The sequence below is a fragment of the Lynx canadensis genome, chromosome X (genome assembly GCF_007474595.2).
Source record: "Lynx canadensis isolate LIC74 chromosome X, mLynCan4.pri.v2, whole genome shotgun sequence".
Lineage (NCBI taxonomy): Eukaryota > Metazoa > Chordata > Mammalia > Carnivora > Felidae > Lynx > Lynx canadensis.
In genome coordinates this window covers 13,716,256-13,735,722 of record NC_044321.2, presented here as the reverse complement: position 1 = coordinate 13,735,722, position 19,467 = coordinate 13,716,256, and the positions used below count along the sequence as shown (strand labels likewise).

Sequence of the window (19,467 nt, the reverse complement as noted above, 5' to 3'; positions counted from 1 at the left end):
TTTTGTCGAGCGTTTGTTTGGGAGCTGACGTTGCTGCCTCCTTTGTTTGCACCTGAGGTAAAAGGCCCCTCACAGGTGCCCTGGGGAGTGCCTGTACCCCTCACCACCAGCCAGCCCCTGCTCCATCTCTCCTGTCTCCACTACATTCACAATTGGTCAGAACTCACGATGCACACACACAGTACCACTTTGGGTGTTGATTTTTCCTTTTTGCAGTTTGATAGTATTTTCAATGTTTTTTTTTTCCCTTAAATCGAGAGTAATGAACATAAAATCAAATCATTCTTACGTGGTCAGATGAATCAGTTTGGAGAAATCTGTGTACTTATGTAACCACTGTCTGAAAGAGACTTTAAAACGTTCCCGTCACCCCAGAAAAGTCCTTCCTCCTCCCCCTCCCCCAAGCAACCACTTTCTGATTTGTAGCATACATTTTGCGGCCTGTTTTTGGATATTGCATCAATGAAATCTTAGAGCACGTACACTTTTGTATCTGGCTTCTTTCGCTCAGCACAGTGTTTTTGAGACTCATTTATGTTGTCGCACGTGGCAAGAGTTCACCGCTTTCCATTGCTGAGTAGAAGCCCGCTGTGTGAGTGTCACACAGTGTATTTATCCATTCGTCCATTCACAGACATTTGGGTTTCCAGTTTGTGCCTTTTATGACCAGACATCTGTGTACAACTCTTTTCGTGAATATATGTTTTCATTTCTTTTGGGAGGATACCAACGAGTGGAATTGCTGAGCCCAAGGGCGGACCGTTGTTTAATGTCGTTGGAAACTGCCGGACAGTTCTCCGAAGCAACTGCACTGTGGAGCCGGCAATATGTGAGCGGCCCAGTTGTTGCCTAGCCTCACCAACTTTTGGTGTTAGTCTTTTTTATTTCGGTTGTTCTAGTGGATGTGATCTGATCCCTTAGTGTTTTATTTTAAAGGACAATTTTAAGAATGTTCTAGCGTGTCAGTCAATGCCAGCTCAGACACGGAAAAGGTCCTGTGAGAGGGGAGACCAAGTGTTACATCTTTATGGACAGGAGGTTTCCGCTCATCATCCCTGTCCCTGAAGCAGAGTCTCCAGCCCCAAGGGCATTGTCTACGGGCTGCCACAGGGCAAGCTGAAGGCCAGAGCCCCAGAGGGGCAAGGCAGGGCAGGGCAGGAGAAGGAGGCGGGCAAGAGAGCCAGAGTAGAGAAGGGAGGGACTCCTACACAGAGAGCTCTGAACCGCACTGTGACGCCCTAGGACCAGCCTCGGGGCAAACGATGCTCTGCACACGCGTGGGCACACACACGGCTGGTGAGAAACTGACACATAAGTAGCCACCAGGCACAGATCGGTTCACGAGCCTGTTCCAGGGAGTCCCAGCCGCTGTCCTTTCTGCTGCCATGACCACACATGATACAAAAGCTTCACTCGATGCAGATATGACAATATTTCCAAGGCAGAATTTTGGCAAGGCAGCTGGAAATCCTCCAAAACCAATTGCCAGGCATGGGGCCAGCTGGGTGGCAGGCATGAGAACCACCCCTGGGGTGCTGGCTGTGGGCTTTCCTGGCTTCTCCGGCACTGTGCACAGAGGGCGGGGAGCGCTTCTCAAACAGTTTTTCTAATCCATATATCTTTTTCTTTAATGTTTATTTTTGAGAGAGAGAGAGAGAGAGAGAGAGAGAGAGAGAGAGCGCGCGCGAGCGAGCATGCCAGCATAAGCTGGGGAGGGGCAGAGAGAAAATCCCAAGCAGTATCTGTGGTGTCAGTGCAGAGCCTGATGCAGAGCTTGAACTCGCGAACCGTGTTATCATGACCTGAGCTAAAGTTGGGTGCTTAACCGACTGAGCCACCCAGGCGCCCCTGTAATCCATTTATCTTGAATGTCACTATTTTACCCATTTCTTTTTTTTTAATGGATTACACCCTTTTTTAAATTACACTCTTTTTTTTACACTCTTTATTTATTTATTTTGAGAGACAGAATGAGTGGGTGAGGGGCAGAGAGAGGGAAAGAGAGAATCCCAAGCAGAGAGAGGGAAAGAGAGAATCCCAACGCAGGGCTCAAACTCACGAACTGTGAGATCATGACCTGAGCCGAAATCAAGAGTCAGACGCTCAATCAGCTGAGCCACCCAGGCGCCCCTATTTTACCCATTTCTTACAGTTCTCAGGCTAATTAGCAAGCTACCCATTTCACCACCTGTGAATTTTAATATTTCCTGTGCTCTGTAGACAAACCTCAAGTATTGATAGAGATGAAGAGATAACTGCAACTCCAATAGCACTCTGGGAAGGAGTCTTGCTGATTAGAACTCGAGCTGACACACATCCTCCCTCTCCCCCTCCATCCCACGGTGTATGGGCTTGATGACAATGCTGGCTGACAAGGTCAGGATTCTGCCCGAGTCATGGACAGGAAATGTCCCACTGTAGGTGCTGGTGCCTCTTTTGTGTAGAAAGTGTTGTCCTCAGTTCATTCCAAAGTGGCAATGTCCCAAAGTCTTTAGACGGATCAGTATTTTGGACAGGAACCCAGAAAGAGGTCAGTAATGTTGAACACAAGGCAAGAGCTTGCTAGCAGTGAAACTTCAGTGGTTGGTAGAAGGGAAGGATGCCATCGGATGGGCATTCTTTGCCTAGAAACTCAATTATGGAGGGTGCGAAGGAAAAGCTGGCCCAGATCCTTGAGCCATACATAGATGATGAGCTCCCCTAAAGGAAAATCCACAGGGACGTTTCCGATAAAAAATCTGGTGTTACTGGGGGAAATGGCAGACATCCCAGGCCTTCCTGCTCCACAGACCAACCAAACATCCAAGGGTGCAAACAGAGAAGGGGTGTCGTGGCTCTAGCAGTCTCCTCTGGCCAGGTGCCCCGTGCCCTGGCTTTGCGGGTGTGTTTGCCCACGTCATGCCGGGGCCCTGCTTCTCCCTCCCACACCCACACCCGCTCACACAGGCCAGGGCCGCCTCTGGCTCTCCAGGGAGGAAGGCCGCTGAAAGGTCTGCCCCTCCTCTGTGAAGGCAGCTTGGGCCTCCTGCTTTCTCTCAACGCTGCCAGCTCTGGGAATGCCTATGAAATGGACCCTTTCAGTGGATATTTATGCAGGAACCAAGCAAAAAAATCGTTCTGAACCCACGTTAATAAATTGATTCAAGTCAGAAAGAACAGCCAAAGTGTCAGTGCTTTTTATGCAGAGAAGTTAGCACAGGGAAGCTCGAATTGGTCTCTGGGCACTTGAGCTACTCTTGCAGTTCCGGTTTCCAGCTTGTGGGGTTCAGGGCGCTCGAAGGCTGCAAGTCAGTCTGTCCCTAGCGCTCACTGTGCAGAATGGGTCCCAGGAAGTGCTGTGTCAGTTGACGTACTGCTAGCTGCTGTTTCAAACAAGTCAGGAGTGTGTCACGGCTCAAACACAGTATAAGTTTATTTTTCGCTTAACAAAACCCCAAAAATGAATGCTCCTGATGGCAGGTGGCCCTCCTCCAAACTGTGATTCAGGCATGCAGGCCCTTCCCATCTTGTGGCTCCACTTCCTCCAACAGGTAGCTTCTGAGAGGCCCTGGTGCATCAAGCTCAGGCAAGAAGGAAGAGACTGGAGCATCATGTATGGAAGGTTTGTAGCAGCCAGCCCTGGAAGTGGTACACATCACTTCCACCCACATTCTCTAACTGCAAAGGAGGCCGGGAAGTGTAGTCCAGGCCGAACAGGAAATGGGTATGGTGAACAGCTGACCAGTCACCCACAGATGACATATATTCCTGGGAAGGATGGGAATGAATCCCTGCCTGGGATGCAGGCTTGTCCAGAGGCGTAGGAAGGAAGAGTTAGGCCACAAAAGAAATGGGAGCTCCTGTGTCCTTCAGGGGCCAGCCGTGCCTGGCGGAGCTCAGGGCTGGGCTGCCCCAGCTACAGAAGCAGGCCGGGGAACTCTAGGCTCTGGCCAGAGGCGAGAAGATCCCTTCCCCTTCTCCCTCCCTCCCTGCCCTTCCCCAGCCCCATCAGCACCTACACATGATGCCAGGAACCTTTGCCCTCCCTTTTCCCCACCTCCCTCAGACCTGCCTTCTCTGTACTAAATGTTGTTCACGTTCTGGAAGGCTCTGGCCCTCCTTCCCATCAACATAGTCATTCCCTGGAGATTCACAGTTCAGTTCCTGGAAGGAAAATAAAACCAACAAACCAATTCACACCAAGGTGGTACTGACCTGCTGGGGTTTCTGAGTCGTGGAGAGGAGAAAATGAATGTCAAATACCTAGCAGGGTGCCTGGCACAGAGGTAAATGCTTAGTAAATAGTTTATTAATATCATCTTGTGAGCGTGTGTGTATGGGGGGGGAGGTAGGGGGAGAAAGAGAAATAGACATAGAGAAGGAGAGAAGGAACTAGAAAAGCCCTGCAAATTAATCTCCGTTCTCTTCCCCTCCCAATCTCATGGTCTCCCTACTGAATCATGGCATGGTGTTCATTGGGACCTGTGAAGACCTCAAAGTAGTAGAGGTTGAGGTGGCAGTCCCGGGGGGGTATAAGGCAACTTTTCACATCCTGTGGAAGAGCCAGATGCCCGCTCAGGTTCACAGCACCCCGTCTCTCCCTCAAGCCCTCACGAGCCCTGAGCTCCAGCCCTGGCCAGGCCCCACACACCTTTCCTCTTGGACCTTTCCTCTTGGACCTTTTCTCCTGCACTTCTGGAACCCTCCACTCCGTTCCACTATCTCCTCTATTGAAATCTGACCGGTGGGGCGAGGCAAAGCTGTGATGACTGGAACCCTGAGGTGGACTAGGTGAGGACAAAGTAAATTCGACATGAATTCTGGTTTGAGAGTTAGAGGGACAACAAGTGGCCTCATTGCTACTCACCCACTGTGCCGTGTGTGTGTGTGTGTGTGTGTGTGTGTGTGTGTGTGTGTGTAAACACATGCATTCCAGAAGAAGTCTTTCCTGAAAGAAACTAGGAAATAACACCTATAATCTTCATTGTCAACTAACCAGATGTTATGCAGCAGTTTCTTCCTCCCCCCATCCCACCTTTGCCTTGTTTATGCTATATTAGCTGCAGTCACAATACTTGCTTTAAGATAAATATAGTGAATTTATAGGACTTCAAAAGGCTCAGCCGCCCTAAGATTCTGCAGTGTGTTGTTCTGCTCTTGAAAGAACTCGCCTCCAGGCAGAGGGACGCTTCTGACAAACAGAATTCCAGAAAGAAGGCTCCATGTTTAAAAGATGAGCATTCCCCACCCTCTTCTTCCCCCATTGTCTGTGTACTTCTCAGGTCAAGGCTGTTATTATTTTTATTTTTAGGTAGTATGCAGCTGATGAAGTGAAGTGGCGTTTGTTTATTTATTGTTTTTTGGTCCCTGAGTTGGAACACAGGATCAGCAGAAGAGAAACTCCCTCTGTGACTCATTGCAGGAACATCTAGCATTCCAGCCAGCACAAATAGGATTAAAACAACTTTCCCGAGGGCCCCAGTCATATTCTAGCAAAGGAACACATTGGCCAATCTGACCACCTCTGGACCATTTTGCTTTTGCAAAGAGAGCTATCTGTGGCCTTCTTGTGTGCTAGGCTCTTTGTGAGATCTCCAAACAACTTCTCATGAGCTGATTCCTCTGTGGCCTAGAGATTGTCATCAGCACAGAGGGTCTTCTTCACAGGGTCATAAAAAGTGTCACCCACTGGGGAAACACCTGGCCATGGTGGCCTGAATTGGTGATATTTGGGTCTTCACATAATAAACACTGCAACTTTCCAGGGCATGGCTGGTGTAGCAGACATGGTTTGTCCCCTGCCCCCATGTCCCCTCAGATTGGCCTCTGTATGCCGAAGGCCACCTACTGCAAATAGCTGTGACTATTCTAGAGGACATGTTTTTTCCCTCAGGAGCATAGTAGGCCCGCTTGCTGGGCTAGTTCAAAGCACCAAGGAATTAATGCACCATCCAGGAGCAACCCTTGACCTGTGATGGATGGGAGTTGGTGAATAAACACCCTGACTCCGAGGCATATGTTTTCCCCTGCCTCCCAGCATCCCCAGTAGAATCGAGCCCTAGTTGCCCTCAGTGGTAACTTAGTTGATAAATTGCCTTCCTTCTCTTTGCTGTCTCGCCGCTTCACTCCTCTACTGGTATTTTCTGGGATCTTCTCCCAAACAAACTACTTCCAGGCAAATCAGTCTGTTTACGGAGCAACCTAGCTGGTTGGGTTCATCAAAACCGAACAGCACCCCCCCTCACCATATCCATCACCACTGGTGATGGTCATTAAGTTTCCCTTGTGACTTTAGCACTGCCGTAGCATGTCATACATGGGGACACAGTCCTTTGAGAGCCACTAACTTCTGCATGGAAATCTGGTAAGACAGAAACCAGAGTTTCAAAAGGTAGCCAGTTCAGCAGCAGGGCCCCCCTGTACCATGAAGTAAGGACAACTTTGGACACTGCTAAAGTCTCTGTATTCAGGAAGCACATACTCATGAGGTTCCTGTGAGTGAACAGTAAGCATTTGTTGACTGAGTCTATAAAGGAATGAATAAGTGACTCACATTCACTTCTTCACTTAATTCTGAGTGCTTAGAGGTTGAGGGCACATCCCACCACTGTTTTTGAACCTCAAATGCCTTTTTGTTTAATTTTTAATGTTTATTTATCTTTGAGAGAGAGAGACAGAGTGCAAGTGGGGGAGAGGCAGAGAGAGAGGGAGACACAGAATCCAAAACAGGGTCCGCGTTCTGAGCTGTCAGCATAGAGCCTGGTGCGGGGCTCGAACCCATGAACACAGGATCATGACCTGAGCAGAAGCTCAACCGACTGAGCCACCCAGGAGCTCCTCAAATGCCTTTTAGTGGAGCCAGCAATCCTGGCCATAGTTGTATGTTCTTGTTTCTATGCAGAGATTTCAAGACAGTAAGATCCTTCCCATGATTGGTATCTGACACCTCTAGATTAGAGTTTTATTTCTTTGTCCATAACTTTGTCCACTGATTGAGTTGTGTTTATTATACCAATAAAGGAAACATAATCCTTAAACCTATCAGTCATAGACCTCAGTGAGAATGATTTTATCACCTTCTTTCCGGAAAACTCAATTTTGATGGGGGAAACCCAATTCTGACCATCTAAGGAAGGGTGAGGAGTAGGCAAAAATGAATCTCAGGCATCCAGAGAAGATAAATCTATGTGGTTTTCTTTCCCCCCTAGGACTGACAGCCCAGCCAAGTCATAAGTGAATGCGCTTGGTGGTTTTAAAAGCTTGGGAGATTTCCCCAAATTTGGATCACCCTCCTTTTGTACTTCTAGTGCTGGTGAACAATTTCTTATCTTCTTCACGCCCTCATCCTCCTGAGAATCTCCACTCCCACCTCTGCCTGCACCACTCTGCACAGCAACCAAGCTGTTGTAGCTCAAAGCGCCCCCTTGTGGCCAGATGAATAACAGTCAGTGCTTTTCTCAGTGTTATCCAGTTTCTCAGTGTCTTCTCTCTTCCAGCTGAGCAAGCTTTTTCTGATTTGGACCTACACATACTTTTAAATAGTCTCCCCCCTTCTTTCCTTTAATTCTTGCCCAGTTACCTCAGAAAATCCCTTTACTTTCCCTCTCCCTCTTGTCCTTAACCCTCTTCCTTGGCTATTCCACCCTTTCTTTGTTTTTGTTCCTCTTCTGAGTGACAAAATGACCCTAATCAAGTTGATAAACAGGAGAGGAGGGCTGCTTAGGCCCTTGGGCCAGAGGGAAAGAAACCCTAGGACCTAAAGTGAAATTATACATCATAGCCAATCGTCAGTAAATGCTGATGAGTCCATATTCAAGCTACAAAAGGCTCTGGCCACCTCCCCTTTTTCCCCTAGCCTACCTGCCTGAATGAGAAATAGATTTTTGTATTTAGTTGTTTTCCCATGGTCTCTCATTTCCAATAGTGGGACAGTGTTGTTTTCTATTTTCACTGCAAGCGTTCTGTGTTTCAGCTATGTTGGGGGGCAAGTGAATATTTGTGGAGACCTCACCATAAGGTATATAATATTCTACATTAAATGCCTTCCTAGTTCCTTGCAGCTGATTTGAAAATGAACCTTTGAACAAACAGGGTTTTAACTTAGGAGCTTAATGTACAAACCCATCGGGAGCATCAGCAATGCTATTTAAGATGCTCAGAGGAAATACGAGCAGTGGATCTGATAATGATGACAGTGATGCCAGTAACGAGGTGACAACAGTGATGATGACAGCTTTGACAATGAGAATGATGAAGATGGAGACTGTGATATTGCCAACGACGATGGCGGTGGTGGCGATAGCCATGTTTTGTCGAGTACATTCCACGTGCCAGGCATGATGCCAAGCACTTTACCTGGATTATTTCCTTCAGTCGTTACAGCCACCTCAGGTCTGTAATCCCCGTTTTACAGAGAGGGAAACTGAGACTTAGAACTAACTTGCCCAAGGCCACACAGCTAGCAAAGCTAGGCAGAGCTGAAATTTGATTCTAGGCCTGTCTGAGTTCAAAGCTTGTACCTTGTGACCACTGTCATGGGGGGCCCAGTGCCCAGGCTGAGGTTGGCACTCTTTCTGTGCTGATAGCTGTTGAGGGGCTCACATGCATTAGGAGAAAGGGAAAATCTGAACTCCAGTCCTTTGACTTCACAAATCTACACCCCTTCCTTCCAGTGACCCCTCAAAGGGTCTATTTCTGGCACACTAGTCTCTGGAAAATGTCCTGCTAATGACACGGGATTATAAACAGTCCTTTTCCCAGAACAAAAATTTAACCTTTGTATCTCAATCTAATTAGAAGTATTTTCTCTTCCAGAGGCAGGTTTTCCCCCTTCTTTGTTCCATATTTCAGAGGTTTCTTTATTGCCAAAAAAAAAAAAAAAAAAAAAAAAAAAAAAAAAAAATCTCCAAAAATCACAGTGTTTTAAGAAGATAGACCCTGGCCTGAGACCTTAAACGTGACCTGTGCTCCTGCACAAGATGGCCACTCAGGCACTAGCACCTGAGGGTGTTTGGGGTTTTCTGTGTCCTGCAGAAGGCTGTGGACCTTGACCAAATGCAGGGACAGACGCTCACTGACTGTCACAGCCCACTGTCTAGGTGAGTGTCCCCTGCTACCAATAGCCACTCTTCAGGATATTTTCCCATGATCCACCAAGACCCCAGGAGGAATCTTCTTTCCTTGTAGTTTCTGGAAAATAAGCATTTCTTCTCTACTTTAGAGAGGTCCTTGCCTTAACATCTCTTCCCGCTGCTGTCTCGGGATGGGCGTTCTTCCTCTAGAGACTTCCTGCTTTACCCCTGCAGGAAACGTGGGCCTTGAAGGAGCCCTAGTAGAAGCAGATAATCCTGGGAGAGTATCAATTGGTTAATACTTTGGGAATTGAGCCAAGAGAGAAGGCAACAAGCCTATGGAGAAAACAGTACCAGGGCAGAGAAATGGGAAGTACATGCCTAGCACACAGTAGGTGCTCAGATAGTTTTTGAAAGAACAAATAAATGAATGGATGTGAATACAGTTCCCGTTCTAGCCCTCATGCAGTACTGCATGGCCCAAGGTCCACCATCCATCCCTGGGGGCAGGCTAGAGGTAACTGGGAGTATGAAATGAGACCATAAATACAAAGACATATGACATTCTCCACCTGGGCAAAGAAGGAGGTAAGGCAAACCCACGATGCTCCCCACCCTTGCCAGTCTCCCAGATCCCTCTTGTGCTCTACTGGAACATCATCATCTCTCCTGCTGAGTTGCAACATTTTTGTTCTTGCACTCCTACTAGAAAATAATTTTTGCACACTCCCCCAGTGCAACAGACACAAAATTATGCATCTACTTATATTTATTTGTTACATATGCTATAGAATAGAAAAATGGGAATAAAAAAGATAGATGTGAGGAGGCATAATGACCCTAAATAAGTTTTATGGTGACCTTCCCCTGCTCCCGGGGAAGACCTCGCAGTCCCCTGGTGTCAATGATGCTTGGGTGCCCTGCTAGCCTCTCCTGACTCACCCACCTCTGCCAGGTTTCACCAAGATCGTGTGAGAGCCAAGAGTTGCAGTCTGTGCTCTCTGCATAAATGCCCACAGCCTCTGGCCATCTAGATGAAGGGGATACTCAGTCCTGAACCACGAGGCCACCAATGTTTTCATAAATGAGATAACATGTCAGGGAACTGATTTCCAAAGCTCACCTGGGTGGTCATATTTCTTTTGGAGGGCTGTGTGGGTCCCTGGATATAAAAAAATCACCTCTAAGGTGGGCAACCATCTTGTGTATTCTCCATATTTTCACTAATTTGGGAACACGTTCACTTGACAATTGTGTTCACGGTTTCAGTAGAATGGCCCTGTGCTGGTGTTTAAAGCTCAGAAAATGGAATCACTGGGACAAGTAACTAACAAGTATTACACCCTATGGGAAGAGCAAAACAATTTTTTTTTTTTTTACCTAGCTGGCATTACTTCTTAGATATTTAGTGCATATCAGGTCCTGAACGGTGAAAGCACATCCACGTTGTGTTAATGGACGAAACTTATGCATTGCTCATTTAACTCCTGGGAAGTGGCTGGGGATTTTTATACAGAATTGTCAATCATTGGTGTGGTTAAAGTGCTGGATAGAAAGCAGAAAACAGACTCAGAATAGATGGAGGGGCAGGATTCTTAGCACAGTTCTCTGTCAAGTTAACCTTCCAAAAGGGAGAGATGTGTCACCTTTTCCCCGGAGCAAGGGGACATGGGGAAACGCCGTGAGATCTGGGGAGAGGTTGGGGGAGCTTGGGTTGATGGCTTTAGTTTTTCCTGTGAAGCACGAAGCCAGATCAGCCACTGGGAAGGTTGGCCAACCAGCTGCCTCATCCTCTGGCCTCTGAATTAAGAGTTCCCAACCTGACTGCACGGTAGAATCACCTAGGGGATTTCTTAAACCCCCAGAGCCCCAGTTGCACCCCAGACCAAGTAAATCAGAGTCAGGGTGGGGGGACCCAGACATCCATAGTTTTTAAAAGCTCCCAAGGGATTCTAATGGGCGGCCAAGTTCGGGAACCAGTGTTAAGCCCGAACTCATCAGACTTTAACACGCGTGTGCACAAAGCACCCAGGAGAGCCTGTCAAGGTACGGATTCTGATGCAGGAGACCTGAGGTGGGACCCAAGAGCCTGCATTTCTAGCCAGTTCTCGGAGATGATGCTGCAGCTGCTTCACGGATCCCGCTTTGAGCCGTGAGCACATAGAATATCCTATTTTGACCTGAAATAATTGATAACTGCCTACAGGCCCCGTAAAAATCAAAGCTGTCGATATTTTACAGTTGGACAACATGTATCTTGAGAGAATTATCAAGATATATATTTTTAAATGAATGTTGTAGAGGAAGAAATTCATCTTGATAGAAAAATCTAGATGAGGCTTATTTCAGTGGAAGAGGAGAGCAGGTCACATCTGCCCGCTATTGGGGCTGAAGGGGGCACACTCAGGAGCAAGCGCAGGGCCGGGGCCCGGGCGTGGAGTCTGCCCAGTGCAGCCCAGGCTCGCTAAGATCACTTCCTCTGAGGCTGGGATTGCCTTCCAGTGACCTCAGGTCGTGCCCCTCAGGTTTGAGTTGCTATGAGGTCATCTCTGCCCCTCGTGCCTGGGTCCCCAGCCGTAAAGGGTTTGCTCAGGGCCACTGGGCTCTGTGGACCAGGGCCTTGTGATCATCTTGATAGTTGTTTCTGTAGTAAAAGTGCTCTAAAGTCACAAAATAAAATTAAGCTTCTCCCTAGAAGATGATTTGGGCCTCTGAAGGGCACTCCTGGAGTGCTCCAGGGTTTTTTCCAAATTCTCTGCTCCGAAACCAGACTAGACCTGAGCTGGTCTTGAGACTCCGTCTTGGGTCAGTGGGGAGTTCACAGCCACGTTTGAAGTTCCTTCAGTTCGAGTTGGTGCAGGCTCTTCAGGGGGCCCTGGCATCATTTGGAATATGGCTGAGGGCATTAGGAGTGAGGGGACTGGCCTATGGGAGGGAGGGAGGGAGGGAGAGAGAGAGAGAGAGAGAGAGAGAGAGAGACTCAGTGATAAATGCCCATAATGAGGAAATAGATGGACTCTAGGACCCAGAGAATAGTCTGAGTTATCTGAGCGCTCAAGTGTTTTCACTTTTTAAATTAAGCCATAAACGAATCCTTATTATAAAAATGTCAACGTGCAAGGAGGCCCGTAGGGTGATGCGAGTGCTTTGTGTGGCGCTCTGGAGGCAGCAGGCCTGCAAGGCAGGCATGGCTTTTGCAGCGGCACCTGGTGGGGCACGGATGTGGTGCTGGTCCCTAACTGACTGTCCCAGAGTTAGGCCCCAGGTTAGCTTCTTCGAGAATGTACCTCCTTATAAGGAAAACAGCACACAGGAAGCTTCACTTTGGTTTTTTCCTGGGTGCATCAGAGAAACACCGGAACCCAGGGTGGATTCATTCACACGCCCCTGGCTGGTGAAGGTGGGTGGCTGTCACGTTACCCTCCATGGTGCCGGTGGGGCCTGACCCTCTACTTTTGTCCCAGTGCGAGCATGGTGACCTTGGTAATAACTGGTCGCAGGCAAAATTTGGGTCAGACTTTCTGGGTCACGGTTTCCTCATCTGTAAGTAGAATCAGGAAGGGGACGGAGATGTGACCTTGACCACCCCTTCCAGCCTTGATGTGCGTGCCATGGTTCTGTAAACGGTGAGCCTGCACCGGAGGCTGGGCAGGAGAAGCCAGACTCAGGAAGGCCTAGACGCTCATTCAGACACCCGTTCGCTCAGAAAGTGTTTCCTGAGCGCCTGCCATTCCCCAGAGGCGGATAGAAAGATGCGGCAGTGAGGCAGCCCCTCCCTCCTGGAGAAATGAGTGAGCAGGCAATCCCAATGTGAGGGGAAGGCTCAGGACTAGACAAGGGCAAGTTGGGGTGCTGTGTGGGAGCCCAGTGAGGTGGGGACGAGATCTGAGAGGAGGAAACCGCAGAGTCTGACAAAAGAGCAGGAAGGAGTTGGTCGGGTGACACAGAGGCCCAAGAGGGCTCCAGGCTGAGACACAGATCCCAGGGAGAAGCTGCCCCGACTTAGATCGGTAGCTAGACGAGGGCTCTGTATAACGCTTCTGTGATCCCACAGGTCGCTGAGCCCAAGTACTGCCCCAGACAGCCTCTCCTCACCCCCTCACTTGCCCTGGGCCCCGAGGCATTTCCCCCAGAGTCTCCAGCTGGGGGCCACATGGCCTATACTGGGGTGGACCCCAACCTTCCAGCTCTAGCAGCTGGCCAAGGGCCAAGGGATTGAGAGTGACCCACAGATCCAAATTGCCCACTCCCCATCCGGCCACACTGCATTTACCAACCCTGGCCCATACCCTTCCCCCATTCCCCCCATCATCACGGGTGTAGGCAAGACAGATGGGTAACCTCATTTAAACCCATTTGCAGAAGATGTTTTGAAAAACCTGAACAAAACATTCCCTGTCCCCTCTGAAGCCATCGTGCCCCTTAGCTTGAGCATTAGTTGGTGGCTCCTAGGATACTTCCTGATTTGTAGAGTTCCTCGGCACACCTGCTGCCCCATGCTAATCAGCGGGGAAGGGAGGACAGCTCTCTGCCTTCTCTCCAGTCAGCTCGTTTCTCACTCATCCTGGGGAAGGGATAGAGACTTGCCCTGTGAACTCTCATCTTACAAGCTGGTTGTGAGTGAGGGTCATTGCTGGGGCTTCCAGCCCTGGCTCCTACGGCGGCTCCACTTACTCTGCCTGCACTGGGGGTGCTCAGGCCCCCCGGCGGCTGACCCAGAGTTGGGGCACCCACCGGCAGGGTGAGTGACAAGGGGAAGGGGAGCAAAGAGAAAGAGAAGAACCTTTCTGGGAGGCAGGAGGGTGCATGATGAAGGTAGGGCTACCGTTTCCTTTGCCCGTGTAGCCCAATACCAGCCTCATCTCAGCAGGCCAGTGGCTCTAGGGAAGCGACCGGGGGTGCTCACAAGGCCTACTGCCCGAAGACAGGAACTCTAGTGCAGGGCAAGAAGGCCTGCATCCTCTCGGCCTCAGCCTTTCTGAGACAGATGTCAGGAGGGTGGGCAGGCATCTCAGCACCTGTGAGCTACAGGGACCCCCTTAGATCTCCCACTGGGGACTCAAAGCTCCGGGAGCAGGGCTGGGGCAAAGCAGAATGGAAGCGTGGGCCCAATCTCACTTCCCTCTCCTCCCACATGACAGCTGTGGACCTGCCTGACTACTTGGCCAAAGTAGTCATGGGGCGCCCCATGGGGGCTGTCCTCCCCAAAGACAGGAACTCTGGTGACCCTTCGGCTCCTTCCCCGGTGAGAGGGACAGAGGAGGGTCCTGGTGGACAAAAGAGAATAAGCAAACAGTTCGATGATTTTCTGGAAAGGACTTGGCCACCACTTTGAAGAAATCTCATGCTCAAGTGCTCTCTTTTACACAGCTCTGCAGGCACATGCACTCGGTGTTGAACAGGCGGCTGGAGAGCACTGTTCTTGCCAAGAAACAAAACGCACGAACGAGTGTGGCCCTCACAGCTTCCACTGGGAAAAGAAGCCTGGGATTAACCCTGAACTCGAATCCCACCATCAGTGTCCCTTATCCTAGTCACCTAACCTTCCTATGGAATCAGTTTTCTCATCAGCAAAATGGGCATAATTATAGGCCCCTCCTCATAGGGTTGTTCTGAGGATCAAGTGAAGTAATGCGTGGAAAGTTCTGAGCATTCTTGGCAGAGGCCTGGGACATGGTAAATGCCCAGTCCGTTTTGGCTCTGGCCATCTGTGAAATGAACAGGGGCCCCCTGTCCTGGCGAGGTCCCCTCCTCACACTCTGAACCAGAAGGTTCTGGGGGAGTGGGAGGCCTAGAACCAGGGCCAGGCAAGAAAGGAGTGAGGTTGGCAGGAAGAGGTGAGAGCTGGCACCTGAGCTAAGTTGTAGACCAGGAGCCGAGGGAAGAAGCCCTGAGAAGTCTGCCTTCTCTGCCTGGGAGGGGGCAGGGGTGTGCAAAGGAGGCAGAGGCGAGTGTGGGCCGGGGAGGGGAGGCTCTCTTGTCCAGAAGGGCAGATAGGTGCAGCCCCTTACACGCAAGCAGTCTTCAACTCACAGGAAGCCCAAAGATGGCACAGAACATGTCTTGACCTCTCCCAGTAGTTACCTCGAAGGCCATCAGAAGCCACCTCAGATGGGTGGCTGTGGGTGCCTTCTCTTCCCATTGCCATCCTTGTCCTCCCTGGCGCCTCCCCAGCTTCCCTTTAGCCTTTGCTCACCCCTCCCTGAGAGTCTTGGCCACTGGGAAGGACAGGGCAGACCCTTCTGGAGGAGATCCTAGGTTCTCAGGTCCTTTACAGGGCCGTGACCAAGTGGCCACCAAAGCTTCGTCCTGCTGATGTTGATGCCTCTCCTGACGTAACTTTGATGCCTTCTCACGCTAGCAAATCTCTGTCCGTGGAAAGACGTGTGCACCACTGAACTGTAATCTCCACTATAGCAGGAACCTTGTCTGTCAGGCTCACAACAGCATCTCCAGCCCCCAGCAAAGTGCTGGTGTGCAGTAGGCGCTCAGCCAATCAGTGGGTTGAATGAGTGAATGAATGAATGCGTACGTGAAGGAATGAGTGAACAAGTGATATTTTCTGGGCTAAATCAGGGAACATTCCTCTCAGGAAAAACTGGGACCCTTCAGTTAGGGCAAGCCCCTGCAACTGCCCTGGCGTGGGCTGCCTCCCTATTCTGCCCTAAAGGCATCATTGGCCAGCACTCTGGGTCACCTCCTGGTTTCCAGAGGACACCCTGCCCCTAGGGTGCTGGGCTGTGGAGCCCTCCGTCAGAGGCACCACTGTGCACCCTGCTGAGGGCATTACCAGCGAGTCCTTCTCCCCAAAGTTGTGTGCACAGCATCCTTCTGCTTGCTGCCCTTCCTCCTGCTTCAGAGAAACTCCTTGTTCTATGCATTTGACACATTTTGATTGTCTGGAAATATCACACGGTTGTTCATTTGTTAAAGCTGCCTTCCTGTAGCGAGGCCTTGTTTGTTTATTTCTACTCCTATGGTGTGCCAGGCGGGCTGTCCTACGGGTTGTGGAGGGTGTGTTGGTAATTTGGGGGTGAGGAGAGGAGGACGCGAGATGACCGTGGGACTAAAGTCTACAACAGCTCCAACAGGTGAGGTCGAGAATCTGAGTTGCCCAAGGCCTGCCCGGCAAGCCTGAGGATTATTGAATTATTATTGAGCCCAAGCAGACTCCAGGGCTGCACAGATCCCTGAGTTAGACATGGTGCCTGCCTTCTCCATGGTAACGAGGCTAAATATGGACGCGTTTCCATGGAGAGTCGTATCGCAGCTGCAGCCCTGCTTCCTCCAGGAAGCACCCGTGCTGGGTTCCTTGGGCCTCTCAGGAGGCCGTCAGGGGTACCAGGGATATCAGTGAAGAGTATCTCCCCGTTGAAGACGTTTGCTTCCAACAGGTGTTCCATTTCCCCAGCCCTAGAATCAGCGACGTCCCCTCTTGACAACTAGAAAAAGTTAGGGGAGGTCACGGGTCACACAGAGGAGCTGATTAGGGAAAGCGACCCTGGACCCTGTGAGCATTCGTGCAGTTATCCTGTCTCCACCTGGCTCCGTGGGGAGGGTTTGCCTGTTATGGGGAGGGAAGGAGATAGCATTGGTCAGAGGAAGCCCGTGAGACAACTGTGCCGATCCTTGTGAAAACACACTGCTCTTCTTTTCATCGAGCCTCTTCGGGAAGAACGATTGCTTGAAAGAGTTTTTAAGATGCTTTCTGTAAGTGGGATGTCCTGTTTCCACTTTCTTAGAATGTTCTAATGTGACAGGACCTTATTTTGTTTTTGAAGTCAAGACTTGCGTGTGAGCAAGTCAAGTCTCCACGTGATCTTGACCGTCCCAACGGCAATGTGGAATGGAACTTTGTGTTTGGCGAAAACTAAACATATAAGCTGAGTATTAGGCTTAGAAATACTCTGTTTAACCTCTCTCGGCTGTTTAGTCATTACATCATCTGTGTTTATAGCTTAGTCGTCTGTTAAATTGGGCCTCTCCATGCACAGCTGATCACTTGGGTGTGTTTGTATATATTAGGCAATATCTATAGCATGTATGTGTACATAGAGGGACGGGTGTGCTCTGTGGTTCACTAAGATATGGAGACTCTTAAAAGACGTGGAGAGAGCACTTAAGGCAATTGTAAGTGGTCTCTGACGGAAGGTTCATGTTGTGATTTTGCCTTGCAGGCCCAGTGGCATCAGAGCCGAGTGATGGACGATCTGCAGTCCCAGAACCTCTCCATGGACATGACTGACTCCTCTCCCGCCTTGGCCAATAACAGACTGGAGAATGGCATGGCCCAGCTGATCACCACCGAGGCCTGGAACATCAACTCCACCGACCTGGTAAAGAAGGCCCTGGTGACCGTGCCGGCCCCATCCATCCTGAACCCCCCAGCCGAGTCTCAGGGCGGCATGGCTCTGAAGGTGGCGGCCACTGTGCTGCAGCCCCTGTGCCTCGGGGAGAGCCCGGTGGTGATGCCCATTCACATGCAGGTGGAGGGAAGCCCTGCGCCCGAGCTCAACCCTAACGGCCATGCGGCCTATGTCATGACCACGCAGGGCCCCGTGCAGCTGCCGGTGGTGCTGGAGCAGCACGTCTTCCAGCACCTCAACTCCCCTCTGGTCCTGCCGCAGGAGGCCCCGTGCTCCTCCAGTGCTATCCACAACAACCTGTTCCAGGGAGCCGAGGACCCCGAGGCCCGACCGCAGCTCCTGGACCTGCGGATCCCCAGCCGGCCACAGGAGCCCACGTTGCCGTTTGAAGCTGTGCTCCAGAATTTGTTCCCCTCACAGGGCGCTCTCGGCCCCCCACCCTGTCAGCCTCCTCCTGGATACGCGCCTGTGCCCCCCCAGCCCTTTAACTCCCCCCTGTCCCCGCTGGTCCCTCCGGCCACCCTCCTGGTACCCTACCCTGTGATCGTCCCCTTGCCCGTGCCCGTCCCCATCCCCATCCCCATCCCTGTGCCTCAGAGTCCCGAATCCAAGCTCAGCTCCGGTTTCCCCAAGCCGCCATCTTCCTTCGGCCTACACCCCTTCAAAGGCACCCCTAGCCCTCTGGAGAAGGAGGAACTGAAGCCCTTCGATATCCTGCAGCCAAGGGAGTACTTCCAGCTTAGCCGCCACACGGTCATCAAGATGGGGAGTGAGAACGAGGCCCTGGATCTGTCCATGAAGTCGGTGCCCTGGCTTAAGGCTGGCGAAGCCAGTCCCCCCATCTGCCAGGAAGATGCGGTCCTGGACCTGTCGCTGGCAGCCCACCGAAAATCTGAGCCTCCCGTTGAGACACTGTATGACAGCAGCAGCTCAGTGGACAGCCCAGGTCACGCCGGCGGCATGGAAGTGCCCTTTGCCCCTGCCACAGCACACGGGGCCTCGGCTGTGATGGATAGCCACGTGGGCGGCAGCAACCCCGCCCAGCTGCCCGGCCAGCCCGGCCAGCCCAGCGGCGAGGTCAAGGCTGAAAATCCCATGGAGATCGTGAGCGAGTCCCAGGCCGCCAAGGTTATCGTCTCGGTGGAAGACGCCGTGCCTGCCATCTTCTGCGGCAAGATCAAAGGCCTCTCGGGCGTGTCCACCAAAAACTTCTCCTTCAAAAGAGAAGACTCCGTGCTTCAGGGCTATGACATCAATAGCCAAGGAGAAGAGCCCATGGGAAGCACAGAGCCCCTTAGGAAACCCGTCAAAAACAGGAGCATAAAGTTAAAGAAAGTGAACTCCCAGGAAATACACATGCTCCCGATCAAAAAACAACGGCTGGCCACCTTTTTTCCAAGAAAGTAAATAATGGCTTTTTAAAATTTTTATGATTATAATATGGGGAAAGGTGCATTGGTTTTATAAAAAGGCATTTAAAACAAATTATCTTTGTTAATTATTTTGGGGAGTAGTTGGGAAGCGGGAAGGCGAATTGGCTCTAGAGGCCCTGTAAGCTAGTATTGTTTTCTTTTTTAATTTTTGACTTTTCACAAATGAGTAAATAAGAGCAACCTATTTTTCAAGCAGATTGCACATTTTTTGCAGCTTTAATGGAATATTGGGTGAATCAGAGGGGTAAAAAAGCTATTTTCATTGCCACAAAGTGCTTTGATGATGTAATACCTAATAAAGGGTAGGATGAATATTTCACAATAAATGTTTGTTTGCACTAATTGGTTGCAGCATTCTATCATTTTGTAAATTTGCATTCCTTAACTGGTGTGGTTTGGCCAAAACTGTTGCTTGTAAAGCGCTACAAGTTCTTTGTGTTTTGAGACCTAAGCTCTCCAGGCGTATGGGGCAAAGAAGAATTATATTGGCCTATGCCACCATTAAAAGAAGACTAGGAATATGTACGGCCTGGAGCCAGTCACTTTCCCCTCTAAACGTTGCTTTCTTCATTTGTAAAAATGTGGCACAGAGCAGGAAGAGGTGGGGAGGTGAGTTTC

The 19,467-nt window shown here is 50.3% G+C and overlaps 1 protein-coding gene across 4 annotated transcripts in view; it reads left to right on the top strand.

Annotated features, from left to right (window-relative positions):
• Positions 1 to 19,191, top strand: part of RAI2 (retinoic acid induced 2) — a 59,317-nt gene extending 40,126 nt beyond the window's left edge. For 2 of the 4 annotated variants that reach the window (XM_030305122.1, XM_030305123.1), the window contains exon 2: positions 17,228 to 19,191. In XM_030305122.1, coding sequence (XP_030160982.1) covers positions 17,252 to 18,823 — 1,572 coding nt within the window. In that variant the 5' untranslated portion in view covers positions 17,228 to 17,251 and the 3' untranslated portion in view covers positions 18,824 to 19,191. The remainder of the gene's footprint in view (positions 1 to 17,227) is intronic. The other 2 variants (XM_030305124.1, XM_030305125.1) reach the window with 2 other exon arrangements.
• Positions 19,192 to 19,467: the final 276 nt, after the last annotated feature.